At 46.1% G+C, this 16,396-nt stretch overlaps 1 protein-coding gene across 3 annotated transcripts in view; it reads left to right on the top strand.

Annotated features, from left to right (window-relative positions):
• Positions 1-16,396, top strand: part of LOC144942996 (beta-secretase 1-like) — a 145,087-nt gene that overhangs the window by 12,211 nt on the left and 116,480 nt on the right. For 2 of the 3 annotated variants that reach the window (XM_078870107.1, XM_078870106.1), the window contains exons 5-10: positions 191-322; positions 1,343-1,477; positions 3,079-3,180; positions 3,706-3,855; positions 6,465-6,636; positions 8,264-15,574. In XM_078870107.1, coding sequence (XP_078726233.1) covers positions 191-322; positions 1,343-1,477; positions 3,079-3,180; positions 3,706-3,855; positions 6,465-6,636; positions 8,264-8,514 — 942 coding nt within the window. In that variant the 3' untranslated portion in view covers positions 8,515-15,574. Of the gene's footprint in view, positions 1-190; positions 323-1,342; positions 1,478-3,078; positions 3,181-3,705; positions 3,856-6,464; positions 6,637-8,263; positions 15,575-16,396 lie in introns of those variants that run through there. The other variant, XR_013639433.1, reaches the window with a different exon arrangement.

Raw genomic sequence — 16,396 nt, 5'->3', positions numbered from 1 at the left:
GGTGGCCGTGGGCGCGGGGGAAACATACCCATGTGGTGGTGCACATGGTAGCTCTGATTATGGTGATGATACCGATGGCGATAATAATGCCGGTTATTGTGACGCTGGAGGTGTTTTTCTCATGGTGACGCTTGTGTTATCGGTAATGATGATGATGATGATAATACCGCTGCCTATCATGCCCATTCAGCCTGACGATTCCTTGGAGCCGTTCTTCGACTCGCTGGTGAAGCAGACGGGCATCCCCAACGTCTTCTCGCTTCAGCTGTGCGGCCTCTTCCCCGACCCAAACTCCACGGACGGCACGGCCGGAGGCACAATGGTGCGCCCGGTTTGCGTGTGTTTGTGCGTGCCTGTGTGTACGTGCATGCGTGCCTGTGTGTGTGTGTGCGTGCGTGCCTGTGTGTGTGTGCGTCTGCGATTCTTTAGGGGAGTGGTAGTGCGGCGGTTGGCGCTCTGCGCTACGAACCCGGCGACCCGAGTTTGGTTCCCTCTCACGGGCACCACCACCAGTGACGATCATCTGAACTGGTCCTGGGTCCTCTCCTAGGGCGAATCGGCCTCAAATGAGTACCTGCTGTCGTGTGTGTATCCATTGGGGAGACAAAGGTGGCCGGGCGTGGTGCCGGCCACACACCTTCTCGTGCTGCACTCCGAACCCAGTCACCCGAGTTCAATTCCTGCTTTGACAGCTGTGACAAATATATGCACCGGTCCTGGTCTACCCCTTGGTCAGTACATTGTTATCGGGGAGACAAAGGTGGCCAGGCATGGGTGCTGGCCACCCTCCTCTTGGTGCACCGTGCCAGCCTTAACAGGCGCTTGCTAACAGCACTTGCCCCAACAGTCTGTTAAAGGCTACACGGGGTGTCTCTTGTACTTATAACCCTTCAGCGTGTGCGCGACCCTTTTGCGTCCATGTTGGTTTCTGTGGGCGCTCCTTTTTGTCCACTTGCAAGAATACTCGGTATTGTAAAACTCGCTTAGAAGTGTTGATATTGAAGTGATTATTATGACCTGTCGCGGTGGCGCTTGGGCTAGAATGCTCGACTCTAATCAGAAGGTCGACAGTAATCCTGGTCGAGGGCCAACTCGGCCAATCATTCCTCCTGGGTAGATACGATGACTACCACTTTATGATGGGTCAGCAGCAGTTATCACACAGAAATACTGGTGGAATTTCTGACGTGCTCTGCGCCACCGATGGAGATTTGTGCCGTCTCAATTGCTCATTGGAGCGGAGGTAAATGCAGTTTTTCTAATGTAAAGCACGAGCATTGAGTCTGGTTTATATTTTATAATACGTCCCCGATGTGAATTCACTCGGCGGCTATCTTTGCAGATTCTGGGTGGGGTGGACACCGACCTGTACATCGGAGACATGTGGTACAGCCCCATACGGAGGGAATGGTATTACGAGGTGATCATTGTGCGCATGGAAGTGCACGGCAGAGACCTTAAAATGGACTGCAAAGAGGTAAGCGCGCCCTACGTACGTATGTACGTTCGTTCATTAATTCCATGTGCCATAAAGAAGGACCATTGCCCAAAATTTTGCCAAATAGATATTGTTCATATTCTTTAGTTCTTTCGGTGAAGTCACGTGGATGGAAAAAAATAAAAACCAAAAAATCACGACGTTTCGATCGCAAAACAAGTGGTCGTCATCAGGCGGAGAGAATAGTGGGGGGGGGGGTTGCAAGCTTCTAACTGCAACTGTTTATAAAGGCTTGAAATGGGCGCAGACGAGCCAAAGCTGTGAGTGGGCGGGGCACAAGAGCCGTGGAGCCAGCGCTGAGCAGCGCAGTCCAAGTGTGTCAGCAGCACGGGCAGGGCAGTCAATGCTGATGCAGGAGCAGACAAAGGGGAAGCGAGAGGGGGCAGAGATAGAAGAGAGAGGGGGCAGAGACAGGGGAGAGGGAGAGGGGGGAGATAGGGGGAGAGAGGGGGTAGAGATAGGGGGAGAGAGACGGGGTAGAGATAGGGGACAGAGAAGGGGGGTAGAGATAGGGGGGGTAGAGATAGGGGGGGTAGAGATAGGGGTAGAGATAGGGGGAGAGAGAGGGGGGGTAGAGATAGGGGGAGAGAGAAGGGGGGTAGAGATAGGGGGGGAGAGAGAGGGGGTAGAGATGGGGGGCATTGCACCTCGCTCCACACATCCACATTGCTGACAGTGGAGGTTGACAAGAAATTACAAATCAAATCATAACCCAAAGTGGTGGATGACATCTTTCCAATGATTGCTGACTTTATAACCGTCTTCTCGGTCATCAACCACTTTTCTCTCCGCCTGATGACGACCGCTTGTGTTGCAATCGAAACGTCGTGAGTTTTTGGTTTTTATTAAAAAAAAAATTTTTTATATTTTTTTCCATCAACGTGACTCTACCGAAAGAACCAAAGAATATGAATTCCTGCAGTCAAGAAAGTCATATATTGTTCCTTTTAAAATGTTGTTGACGTTTTTTTTAAATTTGTGCTTAGATGCTGCCATTTGTTTAAGTCTTTGGAGAGTTCAATCACTGCTCCTTGTTCTATTCCGTCCATTCCGGTATCATGGAATTGCTTTACGGTGTACGTATGGGGACCCTGTGGGTTTTAATGCTTTATAATGAAAAGACTTTAATCTAGATTTGACAAAAAAAATTACAGGTAATGACGACAGCAAGGAAAGACTGTACTGTTGAAAACTTCTCGCCCCTATTGACTGACTGAAGAAATCGGTCACGTTGCGATGCCTTGGTTTGACTCGCACTGAGATATACAATTGGTCTACGGGGCAACGTGTGTTGTGAAGCCAGACTTGCTATCCGGTCGTAGAATGGCCCGTGATAGCTCAGCTCCGCGCATTCCACTGGCTGCATGGCCATGCTGGTACAAGGGTGGGATAGATATTGCAGCGATTTGTAATAAAATAACGACCCTGCTGTGTGATTTCAACTTTCGTCGGCCGTTCTCTAACGGGAAGGGTTCCGCTTCTCCACGAGAGAAATTCCAACGGACACTTGGCCTCTTGATCGTGTGATGCTGTGGGAGCGGATGTTTGAAGCACGTCATGTTTTCACGCCCCCTTCGCAGTACAATTACGACAAGAGCATCGTCGACAGTGGCACCACAAACCTGCGCCTCCCGAAGCGAGTCTTCAACGCAGTCGTCTCCGCCATCAAGCGCAACTCTCCCGTGGGTTTGACACGGACGCCGGTTGCGCAACGCGTGCGCGGCTGGGCACGTGGTGACTCGTACGCTCGCTCATGACACGTGCGATCAAACCACGCCTGTAGTAGCAGTCGATTGTTTCCGAATCGTATTATTTTTTCTAGACCACAGTTGCCGAGCGCAGGCCCAAAGTCCTAAAATGGCAAACGGCCATTTAAAGTGTAAGAGTTCGTAAGTTTTTCTCGGATTGAGCGAGGTTGTAAGAACTTCGGAAAGGAGACGACGGGAAGGGAGATTACAGAGCGGGGAGGAGATCTGAGGCACGTAAGATTTAGCACGGTTGGCTACGTACGGTGCGAAATAAGTTCTGCATACAGAGACAACAGGGTTATGCGTAGAGCTGGACACATCACCGGCCACGTGCCTTGCCATGTCCGTTAACTGCTTGCGCACACAGCACTTTAGCTGACGGTCTGTGCACTATGATTGGTGGTGGATCTTTATCCATGTGTGTGTCTGTGTGCATGCGTGTGTGCGCGCGTGTTGCAGACGGAGAAGTTCCCCGAGGGTTTCTGGCTGGGAGAGCAGCTGGTTTGTTGGAGACCGGGCAGCACCCCATGGCATCTGTTCCCAAACATCTCCCTCTACCTCATGGGGGAGGCCACCAACCAGTCTTTCAGGGTCACCATCATGCCTGCGGTGAGCAGAGCCGTTGGGCGTTTTCAAATCAGTGGGGTTGTTTGTCACGTTTTACCAAAGAGACGCGGTTGCCTGCAGTGCCACTCGCAGTTCTGTTGCTGTCTGTGATTTATTCGAGATGTGTTACTCGTGGCCCTGGGTGTTTACACAAAAGTCAAGCGATTTGTTTCACTTTGCTGTGCAAGTCTGTCGCGTGGCGTGCCACGAAGTTGGCGGCAGTGCGCGCTGCAGGTTAAAGACGCTGCGGCGATGAAGACATGGCCTGTGTACGTTTGTTGTTTGCGTGCGTAAATAACAGTATCATACGCACACAATAAATATGCGTTTAGCAGTGATTAATAATGGAAGTACAAATTTAAAAAAATCATGTGTGTGTTTCTCATGCTTAGACACGCACTGGGTAGTGCTAATATGCATGTGAAACTTTAAACCAGTGATGGAAATTCCACATTCCTATGAAAAAGGGCAGTTGCTGCACTTTGCAACCACTGTTGACTTTACACAAAGCGGTACCTATTTTATGCACTCTATGGTTATGATGGACTGTGTTGGCTCCTGCCCAGGATTTGAAATCATCCTGTTGCAACTGGGAGTTAAGAATTCTACCACATCACCACCAGGTTGTCTCTTACAGATACTGTGTAAACATATTTTCTCCCCTGTTTGGCCTTCTTCTACACCTTAAGGATTATTATTGTTTACATCTCCTAGTCTTCTTGGTTCTTTCGGTAAAGTCACGTAGAAGGGAAACAATAAAATAATAATAAATATTTTCCAAATATACAGGTGTCAGAAGGGAACCAATAAAATTATGAAAATATTTTATTGTTTCCCTTATGCGTGACTTTACCGAAAGAATCCATAATATAAGTGATATCAAGTTTAATGATTTATTTTCATTTATTATTATTTTATTATTATTTACCTACGTGAGTTTACCGATTAAAACCTAAGAGTATAGTTGTATTTGTCTAATTAAAATAATAACACCGCGCTGTGAACCCCACGACCTGAATTAAATTCCCAGCCACGGCTAACGCCAGTGGTGAGTGGCATCAGAACCTCTTCCCCTCTTTATTACCAACCCGTCGCGCTGGCAGGCTTTGGCCAAGTCTCGCAAACAGCCCTGCAGTCACGAAGGCTTTAAATCAAAAAATCTCCTAGTCTATTGATAATTGCATTTCTGTCGAGTTGCCAGCCACTCCTCAATGCTCGAGTCCCCTTTAGCCACGATGTTTTTGATTTGACCTGACAGCTTATGTTGGAACTTGCCAGGACAATCGGCCAACCACACTGAGATGTCTACTGTGTGTGTGTGTAAGACAGAGTTCCCTCATGTAACGCTCTTAGTTGGCAACTATGAAGGCTGATACAATACATGAGATAAACTAAAACTATTAAATTCAACTATTTTTATTTTGCCAGGTAAGGCCACACTGAGCTATTTCGCTTTTTTTCACAAGCGACCTGGCCACAAATGATAGCTCAACGAAGTGGCTTATCACGTGGAGATTTATAGCGGCCACATTTTTCTAAATGTAGAGGGAAAAACCGGGGGACCCAGATAAAAATACACGCAATTACCAGGAGAACATGCAAATTACAAATATACAGGTGTCAGTCGTGATTGAACCCATGACCTCCTGTATACCAGGCGAGGTAGTTAACATCTCGCCACTGCAGCAGTGTGGCAAGTGTCATGCCCGACCGTTTTTGTCTCCCCAGTGCTCATGGTTTATACACTGCACTAGTTACTGATTTAAGGCTGAGTTGATGTTTTCCATGACCGAGAATTAAAATCGGGTCGCCAGGTTAATCACGCAGTGCACTGACCACTATGCCGTCGTTCCCCAAAGTAATTTTACTCTTCTGCTCCCTGCACACACACACAAGGGTGGTTGCTCTCTAAGGCCAGTGTTGAAAGCTAGCTGGTAAGGTCATTGTTGTGGACTACACACACACTACAACAACAGCTGCCATTTTCCACCAGGTGGTAGTGATGTCACCACAGCGCTTGTGCCAGGCTATGTACAATCGGAGGCTATCACGTGCAGTGTGGAAGGCAGGAGATCATGGGATGGACCCGGGTACTGTGTGTGTAGTCCACAAGCAATGACTCAGATGCTGTGGCTTGACTGAGTTGACTGACAGACCCACCACCCACGTCCTCCACTGTGTACCAACTTGCTGTGTTTTAGCCGCCCGGCGCTCCGCTCATTGTCGTGAAACGGTACATCACACAACGATACCCCCGTTGTGTGATGTACATGTTTTAACAGATTGTTGGGCCAAGTGCTGCTAGTAAGCACCTATTGAGGTGGCCACACAAGGGGGGGGTGAGTGCCCGCCACCACGCCCCACCCTTGTTTCCCTTGTGGCGACATCTGAACATCGCTCCAGGTACTCATTTGAGGCCAAGTCGACCAAGGGACGAGTTGAGATAATCGTCACCGGTGTTGACCGCGAGCGAGAATCGAACTCGGGTCACCGGTTCCGTAGCGCGGCGCGCGCTAACCCCTGCACTGCTGCGCGCCACAATCCATCGCACGCAAAACACACAGCGGCGTACCCTCTGAACGTTGTCGCCCCCTCGTGCGCGTCGGCAACAGCAATACCTGCGCGCGGTGGAGGACGTGGCGTCGATGCTCGACGACTGCTACAAGTTCGCCATCTCGCAGTCGAGCACGGGCACGGTGATCGGCGCCGTCGTCATGGAGGGGTTCTACGTCGTGTTCGACCGCGCTCACAAGCGCGTCGGCTTTGCCGTCAGCCGCTGCTCAGGTGCGTCGTCGCACCCACGTGTGAGAACCGCGTTGCGCGCGTGCACACCTACACGCACGTACTTACCGTTAGGCCTGTCGCCCAAATTCGTCCCGATCTTGTCCCATTGTCCTTCCCCCGCACCTCCCGATTTGCACGGTTGGCTACGTACGGTGTGAAAGAAGTTCAACGTACATACATACACCTCAAGCTAAGCAGGGTTGAGTTCCGATATCGCTTCGGTGGGCGGCCAAATTGCATAGCCCGCTGGTAGGATACGTCAACAGACGGCAGTGCAGCAAATGCAATTGTTATACCGTACTGTGCTCGCACGTCTATGGTTCCCGCCTTTTTGACCATCCTGAACTGACCAGCAGTGGTGGTCACATAGTCCCCATGACCTGTACGTTACGGGGAGGCCCTAGAATAGCGGTGCATTGACAAAACGGGCTGTGCATTTAACCCTTTCCCGTTCCGAGACGTCTGCAAGTTGCAGGGTAGGTCCCGTTCACCCCTGAATCTTTCTTACGCGCAAGAGGTTGGCGTTAATTTTTTTTTTTAGAGAGGCGCAGCGCCGCTGTTTTTAAAGACATTGTAATCACCGCAGAGAACTGTAGAGACACGACCACACTCTAATAGCTGGCGCCAAACTGTGCCACACGCTCTCCCCGCGTGGCCTTGGGGGAGCCTCGGTACGGATACATTTATTTCATCTTAGTTTTTCTTCCAGTTTTGTTTTGATGATGTACACGTGCTTATGTACATACACGTACATCATCGGAATGGGAAAGGGTTAAAAATGTTGAACTGTACGGTGCCGGGGCAAAAGGACATGTATAATGCTCATTTAATGGAGTTGGCCAATCATATGAATTTAGGGCCACAGAGCCCAGGCAATTGTTGGTGCTGGTTCTGGCCGCCTCCCTGCTTGTCTGTTGATTGACGCTCGTCCGTGCAAAACACTCCGCGCGGTACAAATTGTACAGCGTTTTGAGATGCAGTTTGCATGAATGGCGCCTGTGTAATTCAGAATTGTTTTTGGGTCGGCTCACATAAATGATCTGGCCAAATCTGTGTCGTAAAACTCTCCCAACACTCGACACAGCCAAACGAAATGTCGCACGCACAAGCGCTTAACAAAGCGCCAATTATCTCTTGCATCAGCTCACGGGGTGAGTTAAAGAACAATTCTCATCACCAACCGTATCAATTAGCGCAGTGGTTCATAACCTGGGGTGCACGCACCCCCTGGAGGTACGAGATGCCTTTTCTGGGGGTGCGAGACATGCCAGATTTATTTAGAAGTTAAATCATCGAAAACACAAATTAAGCACGGGCACTTAAGTACAACCGCTTTGTTTCATCAAACCTATGTCTCTATAACTAAATTGTCACGATTCAGAACCAAAGGCAGCAGCAAAGGTTAAGAACCACTGCATTAGCGATACGACATTTCTCTTGACACCAAAGCAGCTCTTACAGACAAGGTCCAAGCGAGGAAAGTCGGCATACAATCCAGCAAGTCTAAATAACGACTCGATTATAAATCACAATTGATCTTCATGTTTTTTTTGCGTGCCGCTTATTCACACGCACGCGCGTGCCGGGTTCTCTCCCCCCCCTCCCTCCCTCCCTCCCCCACCTGCAGTGCGAGGAGGCCCCGGGGACTCCCCCAGCGTGTCGGGCCCCTTCGTGCTGTCCGACGTGAACATGGCGGAGTGCGCGTACAGCGCGGCGCGGCCCGACGAGACGGCGCTGCTCACCGTCGCGTACGTCATGGCCGCCATCTGCGCCCTCTTCATGCTGCCCGTGTGCCTCCTCACGCTGCAGGGCCAGTGCGGCCGCTGCCGGCGCAGGGCTGGCGACGAGCTCACCGATGACACGTCGCTGCTCAAATAGCGGCGTCACCCCCCCCCCCCCACTCCGAGGAGGAGGGAGACCCTTTGGCACTTGGCCGTCCAGCCCTGTGTGTGTGTGTGTGCGCGCACGTAGCGTACGTTTATACCGCGTGGTGTTGGCCACACCCTCGTCCACCACCCATCTCGTGCCAACCTTCATGGGTGCTTGTTAACAGCACTTGCCCCAACAGTCTGTTAAAGGCTACACGGGGACCTTTGGCTTTGTATATACTGCGTGGTGCTGGCCACACTTCAGTCCAACCCTTCCCCACCCCAACCCCCCCCCCCCATCTCGTGCCAGCCTTCATGGGTACTCGTTCACATCACTTGCCCCAACAGTCTGTTAAAGGCTACATGGTTTTTTTTTGTAAATACTGCGTGGTGCGTGGCCACACGACCCACTTCGTGCACCGTGCCAGCAGCCTTCGTAGGTGCTCGCTTAACAGCACTTGGTGGTGCTCTAATCTGAATGCCAACAAGTATGAAAATGCCATACTTGGTGGCATTGCAGCGTCTTCCAGTAAGACAACCACTATCGATCACCCGGAAGGGCAAGTACCTAATTTACCAAACCTGGAAAGTTGATGGGCTGAGTGATGACTCTCTGTCTAGCATTAAAATTCACGACGTTTCCAATTGTGAGGCAGGCATTCTTTTACAGCATCATCTGGCCACGTGTATATATGTGTGTGTGTACGTGTGTGTATATGTTGCGGGGAGCGGTAGCGTAGCGGTTAGCGCGCTGCACTATGAACCTGGTGACTCGAGTTCGATTCCCGCTCGCAGCCAACACCAGTGACGATTATCTGAACCAGTTATGGGCCTCCCCTAGGTCGACTCAGCCTCAAATGAGTACCTGGTGTGGTGTGTAAATATCACCACTGGGGAGACAAAGGCAGTCGTGCGTGGTGCTGGCCACCCACCCCCTCGTGTGCCATGCCAACCGTCAGGTGCGCACTCACACTTCTTTCCCCAACAGTCTATTAAGGCAATACATGCGATATTTGTCTTTGTTTATCGTGTGTGAGTGTATGTGGGGAGCAATATCATTGTGGACCCGTCAAGCTAAATGTCATACCCAGTGGTAACTGATATTAAAACCTGGCCAGGCCCTGCCTTGGGCTATGTTTATATAACACACATTAGTACCTCGTGGGGTGTGGTATTTCACATCTGCAGTGGGAAGACAAAGGTGGCCAATACTTGTATGCCAATACCACCTGTCGCACTGTCTGCTTTATCAGTGCTTGCTGATATAATCTCACTCCACCAAACTGTAAAACTTGAGGGGAGATAATTTTTTACACCGAGCTATACACACATGCGTACAAGTGTATAAACTCCATGTAATCTAATGACACTTTATTTAAAAGAAATTCTAAAATGTATTCATTCTGTAATTACATTTTGTAAACTTTGGTCTTTTTAAATTATTTTCACTCTTCTGTCACAAAATCAAAAAAAAAATCCTCATTGTGAAGGCTGAGTTGGAGCCTGTTGCTGTATTTTGTCTGGCTCTGTGCGAGCCAGCATGAAAATCAAATGGCCATAAAAATACATTTGAGCATATCAAATAGCTTGGGGTAATCGGCTGAAGTTGCCTTTGGTGTGCAATGCGTTCGGCGTCGGATGAGGAAAACCTACGGAGGCCACCTGTTGGAATACTGTTTTTGGACCGCCTTGAGATTTCTCCAGAACAATTGTCCAGCATAGTTATGGACCAACAGTAAAATGAACGTTGCTTTCATGTTTCCCACAAAATGGCTCGCTGGCAACGAAGGGACCCGAATGAAAGTGAAGGAGTGTTGCAAATCAAACTTGGAAAGACTGGGCACCTGTAAATCTATATTTTTTGGTGGTCAGATAGAAGGAAAATATAATCTTGTGGCTGAATGTGTATACAATTATTTCAGCAGTTGTAAGCTGGCCAAAGCTGTTTGGACAACTCTAGTAAGTTTGTGACGTGCGTTATTTAAAGTTTTTTTTTTGTTAAATCAAGGATGGGTGTTGTACCTGCCAATGAAATGGACTTACAGGTCGTGCACATCCCAAAACAATACAATTGAAGAGTTCTGGTTCTTTGTCAACACTGCAGTAGGTTTATCATGAAGTGTTGTGCAAGTCTTTTGTGATAGCTGGGTTTGGATGTTCAGTATAGTATCGCATAGTTTGTAATTCCTTTTCTCTTGGTTTAACTAAAGAGGTGTACGTTTATCAAACTTTTGTTTAAAAAAAACATAACTTTTTCCCGGCACTGCGGCAAATATATACGACTTGAAATGGTAAAATGTTAGAATTCAATGTTGATGTTATGTTGATAGTATACTTTACTGATTCATAATAAACAAACAAAAGACAACAATAATGCGGCCATGAAGGCATGGTTAGCACACTAATCTCGAGGTTACCGGTTCGATTTAATCGATCTCTGGTCAACACGGAGTATAAATGGGTTCAGAGTTTAGCAAAAGTGTGGCTATCCCCACCTCTTTGAAGGTGTCTGGATATCGTGGAAGTGTAGATCAAACTACCTCTCGCGCTCCCTCCAGTGTAGTCGGTCTTTCTGTCAGGATTGGCGTGAAAAAGCAATTGAAGGGCTCCTTCTAATGAACACTAAAAACAAACTAAAATCTGTATCCTCGGTGTACGATGTACACTATTTTCTGTTGCTGCACCCGTGTGGCCCAACAAGCTGGGTCTGGGAATCTCAGTCAGCTGTGCAGAGCTGGATGTTACGTGAAGTTATGCCAAAGAGAATTCCCATCGCTCATTGCCGGACATTCTGCACACTAACAATCTGTGTATTTGTGACAAATAGATGGAAAGTATGTGGTGCTACGCTATGCTAGTGGAAAATGTTTTTTCATTATTTTGAAATTAAATGCCTGTTGTGTATGAAGTTTGAAGGGAAACTTTTGTGTGACATCGCCATATGATTCTATTGTGCAGATATGCCAGTCAGTGACACTCTTCTTAGACAACCCAAGTATTTTTTTTCATGTTGGGTTTGCATGTCGAATTCAATGCCCCGAATTCAATGCCCCGAATTTAATGCCCGCATTTGCCCGCAGTGGTGGATTTTGAAAGCTGAAGGGGAGAGAGAGAAACGCCCCAGCATGCAGCCCAACATGGAAAATCGTACTTGGGATCACAAGCAGCTGCGAATAAACATTCGTGCTAAATAATAAATGAAGAATGTGTTTGTATTCATGAACGAAAATGTGACTGCGCGTGTACCCGAAGGCAGTACAAGCCGTGCTATTGCATTTTCAGTAATGTTTTGTTGATTTTCAATTCGTTGAGTGTGCAGTTATTCAATGACAAAGCATTTAATAGAAATTCAGTACTTAGTTATTTTACTTAAATACACAGGACCTGTTTTATAACTGAACTTGTGAAATTGCATTTCCAATTTAGATTTTTGCTTTCCCATCTGCTACCCAAAATCGACTTGTATTTTTCTAAATACATGGTTTAACTTATAGAAATATACATTTGGTTGCAGTGTGAAGCATAATAACCCGTGTAGGTTGTGTTGGTTAAGCCTAACTGCAAGACACTTGGCTGATCTTGGGTGCTCATGTAACTCTTGAGAAAAAAAATCGAAGTACACAATTCGCCTCCACATTTTTCTCTCCACAAGAAAATTACACGTTTCTTTTTTTTTTACACATCCCGTTGGCTGCATTGGGTATAATTTCAGCAGAATTTGGACAGAATTGGGTGTAATTGCAGGCAAACTGGAAGCCGGTGGCGAATTTTCATTGTTTATATTATCCAAATTGATTCTTAATGATATTGTGACTACTTCACAGCTGACCAAAACATATCTTGTGGACAGAGGTCGCAACCGGGTACCCGATACCCGATACCCGGCTACCCGTACCCGGCCGGGTACGGGTACCCGTTTGCGACCCTGGTGCGGCCGGGTACGGGTACGGGTAGGCCGTGAGTCACTGGTGAGTAACTTTGTCACTCATTTCCCAACGTCTTGTCTCTTCTCACAATTCAAGTTCCTCGAATCAACCCACCCGCGCCTGCAACATGGCTTCATCCCAGAGGTCGCAATCGGGTACCCGATACCCGTACCCTAAGGAATCAATACCCGTTTGCGAACTCTGCTTGTGGATAAAGCGGAAGGTTTGAATACAAAACCTCGGGCAGACAAGGCTTACAACACTCCAGTGTTTGTGAAGTTTCCAAACTCATTTGCAGCAATATCAGATCCTGTTCGACCACGAGTTTTCAGGCCAACTTGAAGTGCCTTTTTGTGCATTGATTTATCGCGGTAATAAATGAGTTGTACGCATTGTTGGTTTGTTTTGCATCAAATGCACGTAAATTGTTACAGGTGTCGAGCGACGCGCGGGTTCGGAGTGTGCGATTGCGCGTAGATGCGGCGTGAATCTATTTCTCCCCGGAGTTTGCTCTTCGCTGTTCGAATCCTTCACTCGTGTGCGGCCACACGTGGGACAACCACGTGTTGTCTGGTCTGTGAACCGTGTGCGCGCGCTACGTTGCAGGCAGCTGCTGTCTCGTGCGGGTTTCGCTTTATGCGCCCCCATTGTTGTTACTCTTAAGTTTTTTCGGTAAAGTCACGTAGGTAAAAAATGAAATTAAAATTAATAAAAAATAATAAAAATTACGACGTTTCGGAGGCAACACAAGTCTCTGTCATCAGGTGGGACCGTCACAGCCAGATTTGCTGTATCAAGTGCCTCACTTATTATTATTTTATTTTAATAAATTTTAATTTCATTTTTTACCTACGTGACTTTACCGAAAAAACTAAGAGTATGAATCCTTGCAGTCACGAACGCTTCAAATCTAGAACCCCTTTTTGTTGTTTGGACGCATCTTCCACTACCGCGTGAAGCGAGGGATAAAAAAAAACTGCAGTTTGAAACTGGTGGCTGCATTTTTGCTTTCATTGCCATGGTTGACTTCTGGCAAGCTGACGCGTCTCACGTTTTCGTTCGTGAGTTCTCACGGGCGAGTTGAACAACAGCAGATCACGTGAGGAATTTCGGGAGCAGAATCCAGTCCACAGTTTCTCAGTCTTCGGTTGACTAACATCCACGTGTTCCTTGAACATAGCTGATCTGGTAAGATTATCGAGATTGAATTCCCAGTCTTAGATTTGGAAAAAAAGCACTGCTATCATATGAACACTTCATTTTCATGGATACGGAACAAATAGGCCTGTTTTATTATTTGTAAGAACGGTTACCTTTGCCAAATTTAAGGTCCCTTTGCAATGTGGCCCTGCCAAACAACTTTGTGCGAATGCCAATTTTCCGGTTTTCTTTGTCTCACAACTACATATCTCACTGCCATTGCCATGACTGTACACTGCTTTACTAACAAAAGCTCATCACTCGATTCTTTGAATATGAAGAGCGTTGCATACTCCCTCCCCCCCCCATATGCACAGAACCAAACGCCTGTAATCAAATACCACAAGCTGTAATAAACATTTGATTTGATTTTTAGTTGCCAGATGTTGGAATTGTACAGGTAATTCTAAAAACGGTTGTTTGATGTTTTGTATTGTCCTGGTAGGTATCACGTTGTTGGTTAAAATGTTGCTTTTTTTTTTAATAATGCACTTAAATGAGCATTCGCAACTGGAGAAAGAATGGAAACAAAATAACAAGTGGACTAATTTAGAATTGTCTTCCATTTCATTGTCTTAATTAGATAATAAACTTTGGGTACATACTGTTGAGAATGGGACCTTAATTATGCATAAATAACAGTTAAATATTTTCAGGCACTAACCTCAACCTATGACCATTAACACTTAAATTAGGCTTTACATTTGTATAACAATTACATTATTTTTACCATTCGCACCGATTAGAACATTTGGCTACGTACGGTTGAAAAGCTCAAAATACATTGGACCGTGCATCATATCATATGGATAATGTATATATTGATAGCATTTGAAAACGTGTTTGTTCATAACTTGCTGCTACCACTTCCAATTTAACTTGATTAATAAAGCGAATCCATTTATTGATAGTTTGAACATTGTAATTGGTTGGTGGCACTATTCAAGTATATTGGAATATTTCAACCTCGTGGTCAATGCTTCAGAATATTCCAACAAAATAATTTATGCAGCGCCCTCTTTGATTTGGATTTGTATCAGAGTTAAAAGGGATACTCTGCAACATTCTTCAAAGGCATGTACATTTAAAAGTTGTGTTATTCTCATAGGCCGGAGCAGAATGCCTTCCCACGGATGGTGGGACATATTTAGCAATACAAGTTTCTATGTATGGTTAATAGATGTGGATTATGTAAGAACATAATTTTTCTTAAGCAAGGTTACTGCACAATTCCCTTGTATTGGTGATTTGAATTTTAGTAAACCTAATGTGTTGCCATCGCAAGTGGTAACAAACAAGTTAGATATTTTGTCTGGCCCACCGTGATACAATTGTCAATCTTTTCCGTGTCATATCTTGCCAGGCTGGATTTAAATGCTTCGACCATGAGTGCAGAATTTAATGTTTCCAATATTTCCAAGGTTACCCTGAAAAGGTTACCCTGAAAAGGGTAACCTTGAAGGCATTCTGCAGCAAATGAGAGGCATGGTATGGAACAATGTGAATTGTGTAATAGGGTGTGACTTGTATAAAAGGTTGACAGGTTTGTTCCTTAAGCATTGAGACGTAGTTTAAACCACAAACTGAAGATTGCAATGATGGTTCTGCTTTTAGAAGGTGGAGCAGACCGATGGATCGATCCCTGGATTAGCTGCAGATGTAGTTTATTTTGGTTCATGAAGATATTTTTGTTTCCAACGAACGAGTAATTTTCTACTGCCCGTGTCTGTACAAGGGTAAGAGTGTCCGCGAGGCGATGTTATATGAATAAAAATGATCATCGTACAATCTATAATCATACATTTTGACAAACTTAAAATTGCAGCTTTCGGGCAGAATTTTATGAGAAAATAATAAAAGTATCGAATAATTAAAGGAGAACAGTTTGCTATCGATCGATGTGAAAAATAAGTTTGTAAAATAAACCTTTCGGTGAAAATTGTATTTCGTTTGCTTGGTTTCCTTTGTTGTATTCGTGAAATTAAATATAAGACAAATGAAAATTAAATGCAGATTTTTTTCGTTAAAGCATTTTTCCATTTACAGCAAAACACATTGCGTACCAAACACGTTTAACTGGTGGTCATAACCACAAACGAGAGATAAATCTCAATGAAAAAAGTTTAAGACGACGAATTTTTTCACACACTTGTATATATCATTAGGCCATAAATGAACGGACTTTAGAGCAATGTATTGACTGATAAGCCCTCGACACAATGAGATGCACGTACCATTGCACGCCACAACAAACAAGAAACAATGACAGGGAATGATACCTTTATTTGCACCGCTCTTGCATTAACAAAGAGAAACATACTTTCGACTTTTCAAGTAACTGTTACTTGCATTAAACCACATGCACTTACCATGGAAAAGAACCATCTACAGTATATAAAAAAACAACAATACGTGACGTCAAACTTGCATTGAATCGTTAAAACTTAAGAATTTTTTTTTTATCTGCAGCAAATTTTAGTTTTTACTTGATCTGCCATCGTTCCGCAGGTCCCACACCGAAGCGGACCACGAACGCAACTTGGTTGCATGCAACTGCGTGGCTTGTGTGAAAGCCAGTTGTGAGCAGTTGCACGGGTTGATTACTATTGCAGAGGCACCAATGTTCAAACTTTTTTGGTGACTGCCCCTGGCAGCGGTGCACAAGACCAACAAACATCGCATTCGTCAATAACACTGCCCTTAAAATTAAATATACAAAACAGGTGACGTTTCAGGCCAGAGCCCTCCTTCACAGAGCACATCAAC

This window comes from Lampetra fluviatilis, chromosome 29 (assembly GCF_964198595.1).
Source record: "Lampetra fluviatilis chromosome 29, kcLamFluv1.1, whole genome shotgun sequence".
NCBI classification, from domain to species: Eukaryota; Metazoa; Chordata; class Hyperoartia; order Petromyzontiformes; family Petromyzontidae; genus Lampetra; species Lampetra fluviatilis.
Note: the sequence above shows the minus strand (reverse complement) of the source record. Positions and strands in the feature narration are given on the sequence as shown.